This window comes from Falco cherrug, chromosome 19 (assembly GCF_023634085.1).
Source record: "Falco cherrug isolate bFalChe1 chromosome 19, bFalChe1.pri, whole genome shotgun sequence".
NCBI lineage: Eukaryota > Metazoa > Chordata > Aves > Falconiformes > Falconidae > Falco > Falco cherrug.
Window position 1 is genome coordinate 6,842,124 of NC_073715.1, and position 21,505 is coordinate 6,863,628.

Here is a 21,505-nt window from a genome sequence, read left to right on the forward strand (position 1 = left end):
AATCCATGCGGGAGAGAAGTGTTATAAATGACTCAACAGCAGAGTTTCAATTAGTGATCATGCTTTATTACACACCAGAGAATCCAAGGAGAAGCAACAGCAAGGTTCAGACTATCTTTTTCTATATATTTCTCAATTTTTTATGTACAATGTGAGTGGATTCCCTGTGCTGGGGAGCTGACCACAGCCTTTAAAAAAATCTGAATGTGCTTAAAAAAATATAAATTCCATTAAAAATAGGGTTGTGGATGGCTTTGTTAACTGCATCAGACAAAGTATTTTACACATGAAAAATGAAACCACCTTTAGAAAGATAAATTTTCTTTCAAAAATTAAAATGTCCTTTAAAAATAAAGGGGTAATACCTCTGCAAAGTGGAGAGTCAGGCTTCCAAGCCTAATTTAAAAAAAAAAAAAAAAGGGTAAATATCTTTTTAAAATTTATTTTTTAAGTAACATTTTGTTGAGTCTTTTTTCTTTTTAAATAAATGTGTATATTGACTTATTTTAAAATGAGGGAAACATCAGCCCTAAGGAAGGAACAACAATTTGAACCAAGGTCTTGGTTTTTTTTTCAATGTTCACAGCCACAACCATAGTTGCTGTTATCAAAGACACAGAAAGTTGCTGGGGGAAAAGGTGTTTGGGACAAGGAGGGATAGATCTGGAGATGTTCTGGCCCTTAGCATCTTCATGTGTCTTGGGAGAAAAGCCCAAATAAACCTCATCCCTGAGGGACAGTTCCTCCAGCACAATGTTGGACATCCCACAGCATCCTTGGCATGGGTGGCCAGGACATCATCCGGCATTTTTTGCCACACCAACAAACCTTCCCACTGGCTGGACAGTACGAGTGTCTTCTGTGGGAGCTGGTGCCTGGTTTGGAGGTCCCATTCTCCATTTACAATGCGGTGGGGCAGGCTCGTCTGGGATGCACGGGCACGGCAACAGGGATGGCTCCTCCCTGGAACTGGAGATGTCCACCATCAGCTTCATGGTAGGACTCCTCTGCCTGATGTTCAGCTGTTAAAATCAGGCAGATGGGAACTCAGTGAGTTCATCCACCCTAACCAAGAAGTAGTGGGAGCACCCAGGCAGTGATGCACCCACCCATACCTGGTCTTCAGCATCACCATGGAACTCTACCCATGGAACCCCACCACCTCCTCCAGCCTCCATGCTCAGTGGACACCACTGAAAGGGGCATCTAGGGGGGGACCTGGGGATAAGGAGGTGCTACCCCATGGGGAGAGTGGACCCCTGCAAGGAAGCACATGACTCTGCTAGAAAAAAATGTGCTCGCACAAACACGCCCTTACTGCCATGTTGTTTGGCCCCATCTTTGGGGTTGAAACCACAAGTCCCCAGTTGGCAGACGGGGCCGGCACTTTCCGTGAGCTGTTTGACACATCAGCTGCTGCTGTGGTGACACAACAGGGGAGCGAAGGCAGAGGGGCTACTCAGTTTTGGATCTGGTTTGGGGTGACCTACCATGCCGGGTGCAAAAAATGAATGACTTCTTGGCCATCCAACCCAGCCCTGGCCAGGTAACACTCATGAAGGTCCTGCTGGGTGCTCCTAGACAGATCTGTCAGGCTGGAGGCTGGGAAGGGTCAGCCCTTGAATTCATGAGCTTATTTAATCACCGCTTTTCTTCCTTTGGGTTCTTGCCCTGATAGACCCAGGGGAAATCTGAAAATGTTAAGTACTAAAGAAGAAGTGAGGAAAGAGGCTGTTTGCTTGGGGCATGTCCCTCTGCAACAGCTTCCACAGCTGAGCTCACCCAGTTCCACCCACGGTTTTCTCCTGGAGGGAACTGGAGCATAAATCCTCATTCAATGTTGACCTTTGGGCTTTCTTGGCGGTGAGGAGCAGCTGTGGGCCATGCCACATCAGGACTGCTCCTGGGGTCCAGCATGAGTCCAGCTGGGATCCACTGTGAGAAATGAGGGTGACATTGGGACTGAGCAGGGAAGTGGCACTGAGGCTGACCGGTGGAGAGATGGTGGCACTGGAGGAGCCGCAGCAGGGTGCCCAGTTCGGCTGATGGGAAGGAGCAGAGGGAAGAGGCCACAGTGGCTGGCACTGGGCGGGACACCAGTAATGCTCAAGTGCCCAGAGGCTGGAGAAGCAGCAGGTCCTTCCCACCACCCAACCTTGGCAGGAGAATCCACAGAATGGAGGGCCAGTATCTACAAACACTAGGCTCTGGAGAAGACAGAGGGTTGGAGGGGAGGGGGGGGCAGGCGCTTTTTAACCCCTTCCTGCCCAAGCTGTCCTACTGCAATGTGATGCCCTCCCTCCCGTCCAGCCAGAAGTTGCCCATCACAGGACCACCTTGCAGGGCGAGCGCAGGTACCAGAGCGCCAGCAGCAAGGAGGCAGCTGTCGGGGTGCATGGGCAGTGGCATCTCTGCTTGTCACCCAGCCGTGATGGAATTCACACCTTCCTCAGTCTCTGTGTCACTGGCCAGTGCTGCTGGACCCCAGCTCTGGGCAGTTTGAGACACAGAAACGTTTTATTCTTCCAATATATTCCCCCCGGCCCCCTTTCTTTTTGTTATTTTTTGGTTTGTTTGGGTTTTTTTCTTTACAAAATCTCCTCCCTGTGTCTGCAGATGGATCTAGCTGCCTCCTGAGCTCAGACAGGTATCAATGTCCCATCCACCCCCACCACCTCAGCCCAGCTGTCCCCAGACTCTGCTGCAGCCCAGCACCACGATGCCTGAGAGGGGACCTACCTACCTCTCAGAGTGAGGAGGCACATGATGCCCTGTTGCAGTATGAGATGGGAAGAAGGCAAATCTAGGTGGACACTTCATTTTGGGGGGCCTGCCCCTGCCCCTGTCACCCCAGCCCCACAGGATCTCAGCTGGAGGAGCCCATTGGGGTGCTGGGGGTGTAACTGCAGGGTGGGCTCAGGGTGGTGACTGGAAGACAGCTTGGGCTGCCCCTGCTTCAGGGATTACAGGGGTCTACATTGATACAGATCCTCAGGTCAGCACGTTGCTGAAAGGGCTCAAGGCACCTTGGTAATGTCCACATGAAGAGCTGTTTGTTCTCAAAATTCCCATGGAAATAAGAATACATACGGTTCACATTAGCACACATCAATTGTATATAGTGCAAATCAGAGCCCCAGCACCAGAGGGTTCACGGTCTAGTTAGTGGTTAGGATGACCCACAGGTGCAACCCTGGGCACTGCAGACACTCCAGCCCTTGCTCTTCCCCAGCTGCAGGGCATCGGCGCATCATCTACAGCTGTCCAAACCCTTCTCGTGCAGAACTTGCTCATACCCCACGTCACTGTCACACTTGCTCCTGCCTCATGCCCCACCAGAGGAAGGGGAGCCAGGAAGCCTTTGTGGGAAGACACAGGGAGCCTGTCCCTCCCGAGCAAAACACAGGGCTGCTTTCTCAAAGGCATTGCTGCCTGGCCAGAAAGGAGCTCTGGATGCAGTCCCGGGGGTGGTTCTAACCACCCAAAGCACAGCCACAACGTCCGTCCCAACACCCACCCCCCTCCCCAAGGGTGAGGAAGATCCCAGGAGAAGGGCAGGTCTGTATCTGGCTGCCACTGCAGCCAGAGGGCTGGAGGCCTCTCATGCACACCCCTGGAGGGGTTTCACGTCCTGAATGTTGGGAACTGACTGCAGGCACGGTCTAGGTTTGCAAGGCCATGCCATGCAGAGGGAGTTAGTCTTTTTTCCATCAGTCCCGAGGAGGAGGACATCCTCCAGGTAGCTGCAGGAGCATCCTTTCTGGGACACCTGCAGAGGTGGCAGCCAAAGGTCCAGGCTGTTTCAGGACCATGACTTGAGGAGTGAGGATCACGTGGCAAATGGGAAGCCAGGAGTGAAGAGCGACCACTGGGCTCAGGAGAGTCCAGCCACATCCTGGAAGTAGAGGAGCAGAGAATATCACTGCTCATCACTGGTTCATGGGCTCCTCTTCCTCCATCAGCTCGTCTTGCGGCCTGAAACGGAGAAATGTGACACATGAAATGAGGAGACCTGTGTCACACAACATATACCGCTCAGCATCACGGAGCCTTCTGGCAAGTCCAGCTTCTGGGGCTATCCAACAAGCCTCCCAACTTGCCAGTGCTTCCCACCCCACTGAGACCCATGTAGACTCTGGCTGAGTCCTGGTGAGGATGAGAAAAGGTGGTGGGCAGGTTGGGGATGCTGCTGAAAGGAGGTGACCCACCTCCACACCTCCAGCCTCCAAGGAAGGGAAGAGGATTTGGTCTCATTTTCATTTTGTTTGGGAAAACCCCAGCACTGCATCTCCCAGAAGCCAATCCAGGTCCTGACCATGTGGATGCAGAACCTCAACCCACCACCCAACAATGCTGAACACTGGGGCCAAATCTGCCAGGACGTGAGGGCTGCAGGATCAGAGATCTCAGTGGGGAGGACAGTTAAAATTTCTAACTCCCCCAGACCAAAACCTGCTTTAAGCCAACACGGTCCTGACCTCCCAGAATCTCATCTGGCTGCAGGACATGGCTTTTCTCTGCTGCCACCCCCTTGACAGCAGGGCTCGGACCCAGGCACACAGGGAGTGAGCGGCACCTACATCATCCAGGCACCCACATCCCCCAGGATTAACTAAGAGCATTACCTCTTCTCCACCATCACAGCCACCGAGAGGGAGGCCAAGGCTGTGACTGTCTCCACCTCTTCTGCCTCGTGGTGCTGCGCCTCCAGGAAGGAGCAGCCCAGCTTGGAGGCAAAGCGCTGCACAGCCACCCAGTATTTACCTGCAGGAAAAGCAAAAATCAGGAGGTGCCAGGATGGGGTGCCCCAGATCTCTGGGCTTCCCTTGCAGTGAATGCACACGAGGTATCACCCTCCCATGAGAAGGATGATGATGGAAGAATCCACTAGAGTCTTTTATGCCAGCTGTCCCCTTGGAGGTCATAGGGTTTACTGGAGAGGGGAGAAAATGTTAACTCCTAACTTCCACGTTAACTAACTGAGCCCCCAGCCCTGGGACACTCACTCTGGACCTGGATCACTGTTTCCAAGGAGCGCACTGCGTTGGGGTTTGGTTTCTGCCTCATGCTTTCTTCTGGGAGAGGGTCCAGCTGTGGAATGAAGACACAAGGGGGTCAACAAGAGGGAGCTGTGCCCAGGGCTCGGCTTGCAGGACCAGTACAGCCCCACTGCCACGACCCGCTGACCCCCAGCTCTCACCTCGTTGCCCAGCAAGGCTGACACACAGGCCTCGGATGCATCACAGATGGCCGTAAGGTCATGGCCACCTTCTAGTGCAAGGACAATGGCTCCACCAGCCAGGCTCATCAGCTGCTTTGTCATGTAGCCGAAGCCTGGAGGAGAAGCCCGAAGAATGGGGAGTCAGTCTCCCTGCTCTAAACGCTGGGGCCCTGGCCCTCAATGCTGGGCAGGTACAACCCCAAAGATCTCCTCTGACTCCCTGGAGAGCTGCCACCCCTATGCAGTGGCCCCAGCCTGGGTAAACAGTGGGAACAACCTGCCCTGAGCCAGCAGCACTGCTTCTACCTCCTTACATTTAGCAGAGACTTTATAGCCGCCCAGGGGTGGCGGATGGCCATCCGCTGCATCGAAGCCAGCTGACACCAGCACCACATCAGGGGAGAATTCGTGTGCGATTGGCATCACTACTGTCCTGTGTGGGTAAAAAACAAATATGAGGTGTTAAGTGCTGGCTCAGCCTAACAAGGAGGGAAAGAGGAGATAAGCAGAAACACAGGAACAGTACCTGAAAGCAGCCAGATACTCAGGGTCACCCATCGGCGGGTCAAGCCCTCCAGTCCAGGCTACGTTGACATTAAATCCCTCACCGGGGCCAGCACCAACCTGTGAGAGAGCAAGGACAGCAATGAAGGCCTGGATATGGCCTACAGGGGTGCCAGGGCAGTGCCCTGAGTGGGCTCCATCACTTCCAGGCTCTGGGGAGGCAGGGTGTCCTGGACGCTCTACCCTGTGCCACAGGAGCTGGCTGGGTTTGCAAAGCTTGTTGAAGAGCAGGAGAAGCTGTGGCATTTTTCTGACACTTCCCAGATCCTTGCAACCATCAGTCACTGTCCCTCTGCCGCTGGCTGCGGGCTGGGATGAAGCCCCACCTTTGCAGCCAGCTGGGTGAACCAGGCAGGATCAGGCACCAATAAGGAATGAGCCCACAAGGCACTGACACAAAACTATCCCCTGCTCAAACTTGTCAGTGCCCTGTTGTGCCCGGCTGTGCCCTTTGTCACCAGCGCTGCTTCCTCAGGCAGAGCTGCACAGACCTCACAGCACATTGGTGCTTTTTACCTCATCAGCAGCCCCGCTACCGGGGAAGAAGTTGCCATCATCATGACGATGCAAAGAGATGTAGAGAACATCAGGGTCCCTGTAGAAGATTTGCTGAGTCCCATTGCCGTGGTGAACATCCTAGAGGGAGAGAGATATTGGGAGAGTGCTCTTTTTTCCAGCCTTGAGGGTGGCCCAATAGCCTAATGGAGCTAAAAGCAACTGGATCTCTACCCTGCTCCAGGGCTGGGTCCTCCATCCCCAGGATCTGCTCCTGCTCCCCCATCCTGACATGCAGGAAGGTTCCCAGCCACACTCCTTCCGGGCAGCCGGTCCCCAAAGGAGGAGGTTTCACTGCTCTCCGGTCCAGCTCCAAATCAGAGCTGCAAGGAGGTGCAGACACCTGCTCCTGGGGATGTCCTGGAGAGGAGTAGGGACATGCTGGGGAACAGAGGTGACTTACCCAGTCCACAATGAGGATCTTGCTGAGTTTCCCTTTCTGCTGCAGCTGCCTTGCAGCAATGGCCACCGAGTTAAAGAAACAGAATCCCCTGCAAAGAGGGAGTCACAGATGGTTAATGCTCTGGGACCCTTCCCTCCTGGCCCACATGCTCCCTAAAGGGTAGGCTCACCCTCCCCTCTCCCCCTGGCCTGGATACAGATGGGTCCTGGTGTTTATTCTGGAATGATTTTCAGCCAAGGAGCTGTTTTTTGTGGCTTCCCACATGCCAGCCCCAAGCCCTGCAGCTTGGGAAGGGACGTCTCTTACATGGCAGTGGAAGGATCCGCATGATGTCCAGGTGGCCGCACCACAGCAAAGCCATTCTGGGGACAAAAGAAAGGTGAGGCCATCAGAGCTGCTTCCCACAGCATCACGCAGCCTCTTTACACCCCGGCTGGCTGGTCCTGCTGCATGGGGACAGCTGGGGACGGAACCTGCAGCAGCACAGGGCTGGGAGTACCCAGTACTGGCTGGTGAGACCCCACAGCCCTTCTCTTGCCTGGCCACGGGGCGATGCACAGCCCTGGGACCTCTACATGAAGCCAGCCTACCTTCAGCTCCCTGGTGGCCACCCTGAAGGCCAGCTCAGTGACACTGCCTGCAGCCCAACGGGCAGCGTTGGAGGAATGCAGCTCGTTCCAGATGGTATCACTGTCCACCTGGAAGCAACGGGATTGATCAGGTAGGGACAAGGCACCAGTGGAAGAGATCCCAGTCATGGGACCCACGCTCTCCGCCAGCTGCCCTACTTGAGACTAGGGGCTGAAGTCCTGTGCAGGCTGAAGGGCCAGGCACCGTGGAGCCAGACCACCTTGCACGCAATGGGGCAAGCCTCCCACCAGGATGGCAGCTCCTCCGTCTGCTCTCAGCCCCAGCCCCCAGCCCAGTTCTGCACAGAGCATCTCACCCTGCACCCTGGAGCTGGAAGGACTGACTGAGAAAATGCTCATTACCTTCTTTATCTTATTTTATTGTTTAACCAAACATCTTGGTTTGATCAGGGTCACGTCAAAGGCTGAGCCAGAGCCGGAAAACTCAAGTCTCTTCTGATCAACGCCATGTGCGCAACTCAAAGGCTCCCCTCTGCCCACGGAGAAGGGCAGCTCCAGCTGCCCGCGCGCGTGGGAGGAGAGCAGGGAAGGGGAGGCAGAGCGGGGAAAGTAGATGCAAACGGGGCTGAGAAGAGCTGGTGCCCAGCAGTGGGGGCAAGGAGAGAAGAACCAGAAGAAGCAGCAGGAAGACATGGAGTGAGACCCACCCTGAAAGAAAGAGAGGACAGAGACGGTGGGGAAGAGGAAGAGAGGAGAACGCAATGAATGGAGAGAAACCAGGATGGCAAGCTGTGAAAGGAGAGGCCACAGAAGTGTCTGGAGAGAAGTGGTGAGCTGCTGTGCCCATGACACCACTTCTCTCCCTCAATGGTGACAATGGTTTGCGGCTTCCCCTAGCCATCCTGCCAGTCTGCTCCCTTCTAATGCCCTGGGCTCTTAGAAATGGCTGTGAGGGGCTTTTTGGTGCTGGGTCCCCTAGAGTAACCAGGCATAAAGGATCCCCTTTCAAGGGTGGGATGCTTAGGACCATCCCAGGGACAGGGGGGATACAATGATATCCTGCCCACATATGGGAGTGTTCCCGCCTGAGGCTGCCCAGCCTTGGCAGCCCAAAGGCTGCAGGAGCTCCCTCTCCACTCAAGCCCATGAGGGGGCCCTTGCTGGGGACAGATGAAAGGAACAGCCCCATCCAAAACCAGCCAGAGCAGAGGTCAAGCACTTACCCCCACCCCTCCGCAGGGCAGCATGACAAACATCCGCTGCGACAGGATCCCTGCAAAGAGAGGGGACAGCAAGGACTTCAGAGCTGAGAAACTGGAGAATGGTGGGGGACAGGGCACTTGGCACAGGCAGGGAGGTTTGGCCCGGCTGCTTGGCCAAAACAGTCTGCAGGGCAGCTGCTTGGTGTGGTTCCCACAGCTGAGAGTGCTCCGACACCCGGAGTGGGTGTATGGCCAGGGACAGGCAGGTGAGGGCACTGCTGCCCGAGGGAGCCGTGTGGATGTGAACTTACCTGCCAGCTTCCCGTTGTCCAGTTTCAGGCGGTTGAGGGGGTTAGTGCCGTAGAGGAAGACATGGCGCTCGGTATGGACACACTGCAGCTCTTCCAGGGTGGCTTTGCGTCCCCGCAGACACTGTGGCAGACAGGGGCTGTGACCAAGCAGCTCCAGGTGGGAGATACAGGCTCTCCCACCCAAGCACGCCAGCCTCCGAGGGTAGAAGTGGCATATCCTGCTGACCAAGTACAGCCACATTTTGTGTCACTGCAGCTGGGGAGGAGGCAGCTGCAAGGTTCAGCACGCTGCTTCTTGCATTGGATTTGAACTTCAGCACCCCCTCATTTGCAGGGATCAGGCAGGAAATGCCAGCACCACCTTCCTACAACTGCAGAGCCCTGTGCAGACCAGTCAGCCCAGCTAGACCTGGACAAGGTTTCTAACAGATTGGAACTGACACCGATGTTCCCAGAGTTGGCAGAACACCCTGTTCCCGTAGGGATCACACTTCTCCCTATGCCCATCTTCCAGCAGAGCAGACTGCTGCTGCCATCTGAAGCTGGAGATGGTCAGACCAGCATGCTCCAACTTGGCACTGCCAGCAACGGACAAGACCAAGCCCTCTGGATAATGGTGGTAAACAGGCTGAGATGATCTTGGAGCAAAAGGGATGGAGATGGGAGCAGGATAACCTATCACACCACTGGCGTGAGATCTGCTGTACCAGCATCCCCTTTCTGGACAGGCATGCTGCTCAGACCCTGCCACATGCACTCACCTCACACTGGCTGCGCAGGCCTCTCTCCTGCAGACGGGACCAGATGCTCTGGATCCTGCCTGCATGCTCTGGGTGGTTGCTGTTGTCACCACAGGAGCACTGGTGTTTGAGCATCACAGAGTCATAAACCAGCCCTGCAACACACAAGGAGAGCTGCTACTCCTGAGACTGAACTGGACACCCAGGCCTCGATGGTGCTGACCCTAATTCAGCTCCTTTTCAGGGGCTGGCTGAGACCCTAAACACTTGTAACTATTTGGTTTCACTGAAACACTTCCCTCAAATCACGGGAGCCTGTGTCCCAACACGTTTGAAGCAAATCCTGCCTTGGATATATGTAAGAGAGCTGAACCTTGCCAGCATCGCTGGACCAGGACAGCAGTCAAGGGGCCAGGGAGGCAAGTCCTGCTTGGAAAAGCCACCGTAGAAGGTGACCCTCATGGTCTTTCTGCAGCCAGCCAGAGCACTCCCAAGGATCTATAAGTCTGGGAGTGACTAGGACTGATGCTAAGCTGCCCCTGGGCATCCCCAGCTCTCTTGCAGCTCTTATCCTCAGCCCCTGCAGCTCCAGCTGTGACAGCCCTGCACAGGGGCCGGGCCATACCTGTTATGAAATGTGGCTTGGCTGGCTGCTCCTGCACAGGCAGGGAGAGTGTCTTGGAGGCTGTGTCCTGGGCAGGAAGGGAGACAGTTGCGGTGGCAGGAGATGACTGGGCCCTGGAGAGGGGCCTGTGCGCTGCATGGATCGTGGGGACAACGGGAGACTCGGCCAAGGGCTGCCGCTTGAGGAGCTGCTGCTGCACGCGCTGGTAGGAATCCCAGAGATAGGCCTGATGGAGAGAGGCAGTGGTGAGCACAGTGTCCAGAGCAAAGTGCCAAGGCAGTGAGAGTAGAATCACTCGGCACAGGGAAGGGAGCCCTGCACTGCGCACCCTCCCAGGGTCTGGATACGACAGCCCCCTCCATGCTGTGGGGCTTGGAGCCAGTTTGCAGGAGCTGGGACAAGTCATGCAGCATCTGCTGCTCTCTGCTGGCTCAGTCCTGCAGTGCTGGGCAGCCCTGCTACAAGGCGCAGCAATCTGGAAAATGCACACCAGTCTGGGGATGATGCCCAGCAATCTGGAGATCATGCCCAGTCTTGCTGATGCCAGGGGTGGCTGGAGCTCTTGTCTCTGTCCTAGCAAACCACCCCAGGCTCAAGGAAGGTACAGATGTGGTGCCTGTGTCCTTAGCCATACAGCACCCCTTTGTGGGGGTGGCTTTCACGGTCTTATCTGAATCATCCAAGGCTCAAGATACTACCAGCTTTGCTGGGTTTGTGTAAAGCCTTAAATGGGAGACACCAAGGGATGGAGAAAAGAACTGCTCCAAATTGCAGGGCAGTGATCTCTGCATGCTGCCTGTTCAGGACTAATGCTCAAAGCAATTAAGCCACAACTGGAGAGATGGACAAGGCTAGGAACTCCACCTCTTACAGTCCACTCCTGCCTGAACCTGTTATGAAAGCTTCAAACCACCCTAAGGGCTCCACACAGCTCAGGACAGCCAAGGAAGGCACTATCCTTTTTTCCTGTGGGCTCCTTGTGCCCAGCTGCTTCAGGTTGGCAGCCTCGATGCCCCCCCCAGGGCTCTCTCATCCCTGGCAGCCCTTGCATACCTGCTGTAGGACAAGCTCCTCTTGAGGTTGCATCATCTTTGGCATCCTCTCGGGCTCCTTTATGATGCTCCCTGGTCGTGTGGGCTCCACATGTGCCCTTGCCGGGTCACTACTCTCAGCCCCAGCCTCTGGGAGTGTCCCCTCCGCCTCCATGTCCTCAGAAGAGGGTATCTGCCGTAGACGGGGCTTCTCACTGGATTTAGCCATGCGCTGCAGTTGGAGCGGTCACAAATGAGCACAGACAGGTATCAGGGCCAGGCCAGGCCAAGAAGATTATGAGGGGTGGCAGGGCATCTCAGGGCAGGAGCATGATGAATGAGGGAGCCAAGGAAGCCAAGCATGTACCCTCAGCTTGCTGCTATAGGCCTGGGCAAGGCAGCATCTTGCATGCCTGGCTAGGGCTTGGCCCTGGACATCTGGCACCCACTGCCTGGCAAGCAGGGATGCCACCACGCACCCTTCTAGCATCTGTCTCCCATTGCCTCCTACATGCCCAGGCTGGGCCTCCACGACTTACCTTGCCCAGATGTGTCTGCTGCTTGAGTCTCTCCAGGAACTGGGTGTGATGCTGCTGGTACACCAGTTGCTGCTGGATGGCCTTGGGGTTCTGGGGCAGGGGCTCTGAGCGGGTCCTGCCCAGCGGTTTATGGTGGCCTGGGAGCGACAGACGCTCTGCAGAGATGAGCGAGGGGGTGAAGGAGAAGGGGACTGTTCCCAGACCTGGCACTGGAGGGGAGAGGAAGGAGAGATGAGGGATGGCATTCTCCACTGGGCAGACATGATACCCTGTGCAGCTGTCAGTCCACACCAAGACAAGCATCAGTGCTGTCTAGACCCGTGCGGACTGTCTCCAGACAGCCCTAAAAATGACAGTGACCCAGCCCTGGAGCCCAGTGCTGGTAGGCTAGGATGTATGGGTTGTGCCTTTATGGTTCGCTTCCTTCTGTCCCTATCACTTTGGCCTCACACAGCCCACAGTGGTCTGGGGACAATATCTGTCTGACCTCAATCATCTCAGTCCACCCCCAGCTTCACCTTCAATGGGAGAAGCTTCCTTCACTGCAGGTATCATGGGGCAGGGAGAGATGGAGTCAGGAACCTGCACATAGGAGCCAGTTCTCTTTCTGCTGGTCAGAGCAGATTACCCAGAGGGGCTTGGGGGAAAAGAGGCACAGCCAAAAGGTCTGAGCTGCCCTGCTCAATGCAAGGTCTGTAGTGAAATCTGCTGGCACAAGAATCTAGGAAGAGGCAGGAAAGACCCCTTGGAGGGGGACTTCTGGGCTGCGGGAAGGGTGAACAGCTCCACAGCAGCCCAGCTCAGGCAGGGTGAGGGGCAGCTGGAATGAAGAGCCAAAACTAATGGTGCTCTCTGCATTGTCAAGGCCATGGTGCGTGCTGAACTCTCGTTTCATCCATGGCAAGGACATACTTGCTGGCTAGCCAGAATCAGGGTCAACTTCTTTCATTCTCTCTGCCACGGCTCATGGGAGAGTAATGGAAAAATCAAGGCCACTGAGCTTTCCTGGCACCCAAAAAACCTGCCCACCCCAAGCACAGCTCCTCACTGAGCCCTGGACAGCACTGACACAGCCTCAGTGCCTGTCACCAAGCTCAATGCTTACCTGCCACCAGTGGAGTGTGGGTGACCGAGGGCTCAAGGATGATGACGGGCTGGAGCCGAGGGGATAAGGGGCTCGCAGCTTCATGCTGCTCCAAGCCAGCTGGTATTAACATGGGTGAGTGTGTGCCCGTGAGGACAGGTCCGTTCAGCACAGGCACCCGGTGTGCCAAGCTGGAGAGGGGGCGGAGATCTGACTCTCCCTGCAGAGAAGAGAAGAGAAGATAGACTGGGTTAGCAACCTGCTGGAACACAGCACAAGGAGAGGACAGCACATCCTCACTGTGGCCACAGGCAGTGCCTGCAAATACTCAGAGCCAGCACACACCTGACATGAGCCCAGGAACCCCAGGCCCAAAGAAAAGGGCTTCCCCTGCCTTGTGGGAACCCTCTGCCCAGTTCTGGGGCTACCTAAAACCTGGCTACCTACCCTGGTGCTAGTGGTAGCCGGCAATCCCAGCGTGATAGCCGGAAGGGAGGTTGCACTCTGCAGGGCAAACTGGGCCAGTGAGCTCTCCTGCATCATCAGGCGCTGGGCCAGGGGTGTCTGCATCAAAGACAATTCATTAGTCTCCTGCTCCAGAAGCGGCAGAGCTCAGCATGGGACAAGCAGCTTGGGCACAGGCAGCAGAAGAGGAGCTGAGCCCCAGATGCCTGGGGGAATGCCTGGGAGCAGGGCAAGGGGCACTGGGGACCCATGGGGACAGCACATACACTAGGAGACAAGAAACGCACACTGCAAAGGAGGGCAGTGCATCAGGAGCAGTGCTGCGCCAGACACAGGATCCCACTGTGCAGGGAAAGCAGGGCTAAGGGCAGTTCCTGGGCAGCAGGGTTCCAGGGCTGGGGTCTCTGGGGGAGCATGCTACCTTCATCTGAGCCTAGGATGGGAGTGGGAGATCAGGGCACCCAACCCTAGGGTCAGGAAGCCCCACACTGCAAGACCCCTGGCTGTGAGGCTGTCGGAACTCACCTCGTGGGCCATGCTGGAGGCAGCAGGGAGGGCTCCATGCTCAGCGGGGAGACTGTCATTGGGAGAGCTGCAGCCAGACACTGGGGTGCTGCTACTGCTTGGGGAGGAGTCTGCACAGGGAAGAGAAATGGGGGCGATGGGCACAAGCACCTGGAGAAGGGCTGCACAGCCCCCGCCTCAGCCCTTCATAGCCCTCTCTCCCTCTAACAGCTGCCCACCTGCCTCCCAGGGCCAAATCTCCCTTTGGCACAGTGGAGACAGAGCTGCCTGCTAGCGTGGGAAGTACCACACCACGGCGAGGAAGCCTGACCAGCTGCATTTGCTCAGGGCTTTAAACCCTTCCAGCCTTGTAGGTCCGTCCTGGGCCAGAAAAGCAGCAGGGTAGAGCTGCAGCAGCATCCTTTCCTGGCTCATCTGTCCCTGCACCATCACGGCAGAGAGCTCCCTCCATGAGCTGTGCCCTCAGGAAGGCACTGATTACATGCCAAGCCCTTGAGACATGGCCCCCCAGGCAGAAGGGGCGCAGGATCCTGGGCAGACCATAGCTGCTCCAGCCTGGCCCCAAGGTCTCTCCAAACCCCAAGATACGACTGTCCAGGCAAAGCCCTCACCAATCGCTTCAGGTGGCCGCCTCTTCAGTGAGGGGGGAGCACTCTCCTTCCGCATCAGGGGGTTCTTGCGTCGGTCAAGGCACTTCCTGGGCTTGCAACGCACCTTCAGGTTGGGCTCAGATGCTGTGAGCAGATAAGGCAGTTAGTTCCAGCCCCGCTGCTGACAGGGGAAAAGCTGAACTGGCTTCCTGGGGTCAGGCCACCCCACTTTTCAGCTCCAGCTGTCCCCTGCAAGTGGGCTGCAAGGGCATCACAGTGGAAGGGGAGATGGCATTATCCCCAAGTCCTTACCTGTCTTCCGCAGAGGAAAATGCTCTGGCGGGTCAAGAGAAGTGCTAGGGACAGGGGACAGGAAGGTGCTGAGCACAGGAGGGGAAGGGCCTTCAGGATCCAGAGGCTCCAAAGACCTACAGGGAGAAGCCATCTTGTTAGAGACCTTTTCTACTTGGCAGCCATGTGCCACTCACATTACACCCTCCCATGCAAGGGTGGCCCATTGCCTTTCTTGGGCATGGGCTAGTCTTCTGCCAGTGGCCAGAAAAGCTTGCCCTGTCCACTACCACAAGCACCTATACAAGGGATCAAGCTGCTGTTTTTGCCTTGTTTTGGGACAAAAGACAAGAAGCCTGACAATACATTTTGGGTCACGAGTGGGACAAGCCATCCAAGTACAATGAGGTCACGGAAAACAGTGTGGGAGCTTCATCCACCTCCTACAAGCACTTAACACAGAACAAAGCTACCTAACCCCAACAGATATTAGCTGAGCAGTATCTCTAAAGACCAGGAAACAGAAGATATCAGCGAGATCTTGCTCAAGATAAACATCCACCTTTTCCAGGTTCTGAGGATGCCCTGTTTTACCTGTACGGCATGGCTGAAGGGGTGGGGTTGCTGGTCCTCTCCAAAGCTGCTTGCTGTTTCTTCAGAATGACCTCAGCCAGCTTCTGCTTGACCACTGTGCTGGCCACAGCACCTGCAGAAAGACCAGCAATAAGCACACAGGGTTGAGAGCCAACACAGAACACTTAAAGGGCTCCCTGCAGACATGAGTGTGGCCCCATGGCTCCGCAAGTAATGCCAGGATGTCTGGAGACCCCTACAAGCACACAGACACTGAGAAAACCCTGTGGAGATGCTTGGTGCAGTTCTCAGGTCAAGCCTGGCTTGGGGAGAGAAAGGCCAGCTGGGGCAACTGGAGTTTCCCAGATGGTCAGGGAAGCATCCCATGCTCTGCTCTCCCACATCACCTCAGGAGCCTGATCTTTTCGCATGCAGCTTGCTAAGCACTGGGAACATGGCTGGTGAGAGGCACAGCATTGCCAGAGGCAGCTCTCAGTGGCAGATCTTCCTGCTTCATCTAAGCCAGAGAGAGCAGGTATAAGCTGACATCCACAGAATAAAGAGAGCATGAAAGCACAACATGGCTCACACAGTAGCAACAAAACTCCCACAGGTGCATGGGATCCTTCTGAAGCCTCTCCAGAGACACTGTGCCCTGGGGCTCTTTGAGCCCGTGTTACATGCTGATAATTTCCAGTTAACAGCATACAGCTCAGCCTGTCCTGCACCTCAACCCCCTGCACAGCTGTATTCTGCCCTCACAAATGGGGACAGCTTGCATGAGAGACAGCAAGAAAAAGAAAACACTTCCAAAAAGTTCAGGGACCAGCTCTGAGGCTCCTGAATCTCTTGATGCAAAAAAGCATGAGACTCACCACACCTTGCTGGCAAACAAACACCAGTGACCCACGTCCAACACCTGGCTCCACCACAGTGGTGAAACACCCACACACAGAGGTCTGACTGCTGCTGGGTACTACAATGGCCAGTCCCTGACTGCTGTGAGCCTCCCATGCCATTTCCCACCTCAAAACAGGGCCTGTTCCCATGCTCCTACCCAACCTCAGCCATATCCCCAACCATCTGTTTAAGCAGGAACGCTCTGTGGTTACAACAGGGATGCTCCACGCTTCTGTTCTGACATGTGGCACCTCTGAGCACAAGTTAAGTAATGAATTTGTATGATTAAATCCCACATTGCATAAAAGGGCTGTGTGTAGGCTGTCTTGCTAAGCCATGCCAAGCTGACTGCATTCGCAGGAGCTGTTTGCTCAGGAATGGCATGGGAAGGGCAGGCACTGTGTATTCAGCATTGCAACTACCCCCATCAACCCTGCAAACTGCGGCAGAGCAGCCTGTGCTCCACAGCCACTTGGAAGCTAAGGGAAAATAACAGCATCCTGACAGAGCTCAGACTGGATGGGCAGGCGGACAGTAGGCTCACAGACACTGGGGCAGGTGCAGTGTGCCCGATGCATGCTGCAGCTGCATCTTTGGGTTGTGATGCAGAGCTCTGCTCATCTAAAAACTCGGTGAGCTCCTTGCGCGCTACCTGCAGCGCCTGGCACTAGATGGCGCCGGGAGATCACAGCCGACAGGGTTTGCAAACTCTCCTGGCCAGCGTGGGGGCAGCTCACTAACCTCTCCCCACTGCCACCGGTGCTCCAGCCTAGGGCTTTTAAGTTCTACAGGCAAATTCATGCCCTGCTCAGTGCAGTCACAAGCACCATCAGCTCGGATAGCACCGCTGCAGCGGCCGTAGGGCACAGTGCAACATTAGCATGGAGAGCTATTCTGACCGTCTGGCTGGCATCACTAAGGACACCACCAGCCAGGGCAGGGCCAAAAAAAGTTTCTTGCCAGCTGCTAAGCGCAACTTGCTGGCATCGCTGTTTGCTGCTCAGAATGTCCGGACTTCCCTGTGGACATGGAGTTGTTCTTATGGCCCCACATGGACACAGAGCACGGCTCGGTTTGATGCACGGGACAGAGATACTCAGTGCTGTGGATGCTATCACATGCCTTTAGACCAAGAGTAAGCAGAGATTCGTCTGGCTAAGGGCAGAATCACCTGCTCAGACCCCTTCTAAAAGCCACTCTGACCTCGCTCCCTCTGTGAGCAGAGTACCCTGGCTTCAGGGACATGGCTCCTCAGGCAGCAGACACATGGAGGCTCTTACTTCGCTTGCTCTTGTCCTTGTTGAGGATCTGCCGTAGTTCCTGCTCCTGTTGCCCAGGCTCAGCTTCACGGTGCGGGGACTCCATGGTCACCTGTGAGAGGAGAGGGACATCAACACCAGGAGACCCTAGCTTCACCCAGTGTAGACCAAAGCCCTCCTATCCCCTCCCCAAGCCCAAGGCACAATGACATGGTGATTGAGCATGTCCGAAACAGCAGTTGTGTCATTTTTGGAAATGTGATGGGTATAAGAACGTGTCAAGTTGTGTCATCATAGCAAACCTGAATCTCCAGAGTTGCTCTCCCCAGGGACATTGTAAAACTCAAAGCAGTCTGTTTCAACTTGCTGCCTTTCATGGTGTTTTGACACATCTGTAGCTAGGGCATGTTGTAATACAACAAAAAATAAAAATCATAGTTGAATAAAAAGGGTTACTACACTAGTCTTAAAAGTTTGGGTCTTCGTGTTTTTCAGAGTTGGTCCCACCTCACAGAGAGGTCAGAAAGCACAAATGCCTCTTAAGCACCCAACAATCATGGCAGCAGCAGCATCTTAACTCTCCTTGTGTGGACCAAGCTGATGCTCAGCCTCTCCGAGAAAACCTCAGTATGAGTCCACCAGGGCTTCCAGGTAAGATTACTGGAACCAGTGAGCCCATGCCACACACAGAGAGCAGGGCTGGCGCTCAGGGGCAGAGCACATGGGACGTGAGAGAAGAGGATGAGGCTGGGCTTGTTTAGTCCAGAGGAGAGGGGGTACAACTGCATCTCTCACCATCCAAAGGGGTTTTTACAGAGCAGATGGGACCAGGGCCCTCCAAGGAGTGCAGCAAAAAGATGAGCAGCAACGGGACAGATGCGCAGCAAGGGAAATCCCATCTGCATATATGGAACTGATTCCTGCCATGGGCACAGCGCAGCCCTGTGACTGGGACAGGCAAGGGTGGTCTCTGCTCTTAAAGATGGTCACAACTTGCCTGGATGTGGTCCTCTGCAACCTGCCCTACCTCTGAAGTTGGGCCTGCCCTCAGCAGGGGCCTCCAGAGGAACTGTCCAAGCTAAACCTTGCAGTAATTTTATGACAACGCATAGTCTGGCAGCAGCGGCTGTGCAGGGCAGGGGTGCTATTCTGGGTGACACTAGAGAACTTCGGTGCAGGCTTCCCAGAAAAGCAAATGAGTTTGTAAAGTGAGTAAGCCATGCCTTTAGGGCAGAGAAACAGCGGTGGCCAAGCAGAGTGGCAGATCACAGACACCAGGCATCCTGTCCAGTTGCTCTGGCTCCTCACTCAGCACACATGGTATGTGGCTGAAAACATTTCCCTGGTTTGCACATCCCAGGAGGCCCCAGTCCTCCCACTGGCCTTGGCAGGATGGAGATTTGGCCTAAAAGTAAGGCGGCGGCACCACCCCTCCCCCAGCCTGACTCCCTAAGTGGCGTCATCGCACCAGAGAGGTCTCCGGGCTGGCTAAAAAGCACTACAGTCCCTCCAGCTCAGGGGAAAGAAGGAATTCACCTGGGAAGGTTATTTTGGGATTGGGATTTCCAGCCTCTTCCTCTTGATCCCTGCCAGAGACAGAAGCTCAGACAAAGCCAGCCCCAATGCAGGGCACTGCTGGCAGACATGCACGGTACATGCCTTGGGGGCAAAATTAATTCATCAAACTGCCCAGTCCTCACCCAGCCACTACTGGAAGTGGGTGCAGGTACTTCCACTTTGCACCCTAGGGCGCCCATACCCTCACGTGCTGGTGGGTGAGCTGCTCCACTTGCTGCTGGTGCAGACTGGCGAGGAAGAGCTGGTGCTGCAGCTGCTGCGTGTGCTTCAGGGCCAGCAAGGTGGTGTCAGAGCCAGGCTTGACCACACGCTGCCCAATCCGCAGGTCCATGGGAGCGGTCTGGGGCACCCGTGGGGAGGTGCAGGGGTTCACAGCAGCTGTCAAGACACAAAGAGGGGTACAGCTCAGTCCCTGTCCAGCTCAGACCACCCTGTTAGGCAGGTAGGGAAAGCATCAGGATGGGGCCCAGATATATCCTGATACAGAAGAAGCGCACTGTGGGGAACATGCCCTGCCATTGAGAAGGGCTTGCCATACACCACCTACTGCCTGCAAAAGCCTCCTCTGTCATCTGGGCAGAAAATTCTGTAAATTATACACCTTTGAAGAGTCTCCAAGGTGCTGCAGGCAGCTCTTCCTGACACCACAGCTGAGAATTGCTTTGTGAATTTAAGATGCTCCTGCCATGCCTGGACATATGGCCTCCCTGCATGGTAAATCCCTTGTCCTCGTGGGAACACCTGAAATAGTCCCAATTACACAGAGCATCAGAGCACCCACTGCAGCAGGGGATTTTCACTGACCAGCTCCTAAAGCTTTGCTTAATTTATCTTGCACAGGCCACAGGCCAGTGCAGAGCAGAGCTGGTTGCCTCCAGCTGCAACAAACAGAAGACAAACCTGCAGATGAGCCACCGAGCCATGTGGGTAACGACAGCTGCACTGGTCCTCCTGCACCTCTGCAGAGAGATGCTCCAAACAACACAGCAAGCAGGCAGTGAGTCGGCCAAGTGCAGTCAGAAAGGGGACAAATGAGCATGACAGTAACTGAAGGATGCACTGGACAACCCAGATGGGCCCATGACATCCCACAAACCAAACACAGCTGGGTGCAAAGCAGCCATGACCACTGCAGCTTCACCCCAGGCACTGCACTACAGGGGATGCTGGAAATAAGCAGGTGGGCAGGAAACAAATTAATATTTTCCGAAAAATTTTACATTTCAAAAAAACCCACAAATGCAAACGTTATTTTATAGACAAAGAACCATGCCCTGTCTGTTCAAACCTCAGCCTCAACAGCATCTGGGGGCTTGTGCTGATGACTGCAATATTGCAGAAGAAATCTCCGCAGGCTCATGCCCTGCAATGCAGCACTTACACAGCACTACCAGAGGGAAACCCAGCACACTCTCACCCCAGCCCATGCCTCCCTGCAAGGCAAAGGAGCACAAGCATGTGCCCAAGGAGGGCACAGGGCCTATTAATAACTGCAGGCATACATCCTTGCAGACCACGGGGATGGGGCGCATAGCCCTGCTGAAACAGGGCCAGCTCTGCCTTTCATGCATGGTCCAGGCAAGGAAAATTCCCTCTGGTCAAGGGCAAACGCTTCTCTGCACCAGCTTAATTCTCCAGGACAGAAACATCCCTTACATCAGCCCCTGGTGGGGAAGAACCTGATGTCCCCAGGAAACCCCATCACAGGGTTTACTCCCTTCTCTCTCCATCTTGCTGATAACTGCCTGGGATTTAACTTGTCTCTGGCTAATTGGCTCTAATTGCTGCACCCTGCCTGCCCCACCATAACTGGCCCAATATGGAAGTTGAGGATGATTAACAGCCACAGCCTAAAAGCTGCTGAGCTCCTTTGCTCTGTTATCACCAGTGCCTCTGGGCTGAACATGGTGCGATGCCACAAGATGGGCAGGATGAGCCCCACAGCCCCCTTTGGGGATCAGGCATGGCAAAAGCAGATAAGCACATTTAGCTGCATTTTTATGAGCAAACAAGAGCCCAAGTGAAACTATCCTAAGCAAGAAGACCACTAGTCTTCTCTCAGCTTTTTGTTTTGCCTACCATGTGCCCTTCAACGCCTGCAAGAAGCCAGGCAGGGGGCCTGAAAAGGCTGATGTTCTCCACAGGGCTGACAATTCATCCCAGCGCTACCCAAGGGGCTGCTGCACTCGGTCCCATCTCCTTGCAGCATGGTGCCAGCACTGGCACCCTGGGAGGCTGTACCTCCCAGCTTCAGCAATCCCCCAAGGGCCTCAGATCTTGCTAAACATCAACGATTCGGAAGGATGCAAGCAATAAGCCGGGCTGTCGCCTCCTGCTTCTCAGCTCACATGTGTTCCCATCTCCCAGGGAGGAGGAGGAAGATACCAGAGTGATGGGCACTGGTCAAACCCCTCGGGGACGCTCAGTGGGAGGAAGGCTGGAGGGAGGCAGTGGCATGG

General features: G+C 55.1%; 1 protein-coding gene across 10 annotated transcripts in view; it reads right to left on the minus strand.

The window, feature by feature from the left end:
- Nucleotides 1-44: 44 nt before the first annotated feature.
- Nucleotides 45-21,505, minus strand: part of HDAC7 (histone deacetylase 7) — a 91,543-nt gene continuing 70,082 nt past the window's right edge. For 8 of the 10 annotated variants that reach the window (XM_055696471.1, XM_055696467.1, XM_055696472.1 and 5 more), the window contains 24 exons: nt 19,228-19,424; nt 17,490-17,580; nt 15,331-15,442; nt 14,758-14,873; nt 14,467-14,589; nt 13,856-13,965; nt 13,313-13,429; nt 12,887-13,085; nt 11,782-11,990; nt 11,265-11,474; nt 10,212-10,437; nt 9,608-9,741; nt 8,847-8,967; nt 8,557-8,606; nt 7,334-7,441; nt 7,050-7,105; nt 6,744-6,831; nt 6,302-6,421; nt 5,748-5,845; nt 5,536-5,654; nt 5,201-5,334; nt 5,007-5,091; nt 4,626-4,764; nt 45-3,975 (listed from right to left, as the gene is read on the minus strand). In XM_055696471.1, coding sequence (XP_055552446.1) covers nt 3,930-3,975; nt 4,626-4,764; nt 5,007-5,091; nt 5,201-5,334; nt 5,536-5,654; nt 5,748-5,845; nt 6,302-6,421; nt 6,744-6,831; nt 7,050-7,105; nt 7,334-7,441; nt 8,557-8,606; nt 8,847-8,967; nt 9,608-9,741; nt 10,212-10,437; nt 11,265-11,474; nt 11,782-11,990; nt 12,887-13,085; nt 13,313-13,429; nt 13,856-13,965; nt 14,467-14,589; nt 14,758-14,873; nt 15,331-15,442; nt 17,490-17,580; nt 19,228-19,424 — 3,008 coding nt within the window. In that variant the 3' untranslated portion in view covers nt 45-3,929. Of the gene's footprint in view, nt 3,976-4,625; nt 4,765-5,006; nt 5,092-5,200; nt 5,335-5,535; nt 5,655-5,747; nt 5,846-6,301; nt 6,422-6,743; nt 6,832-7,049; nt 7,106-7,333; nt 7,442-8,556; nt 8,607-8,846; nt 8,968-9,607; nt 9,742-10,211; nt 10,438-11,264; nt 11,475-11,781; nt 11,991-12,886; nt 13,086-13,312; nt 13,430-13,855; nt 13,966-14,466; nt 14,590-14,757; nt 14,874-15,330; nt 15,443-17,489; nt 17,581-19,004; nt 19,055-19,227; nt 19,425-21,505 lie in introns of those variants that run through there. The other 2 variants (XM_055696477.1, XM_055696470.1) reach the window with 2 other exon arrangements.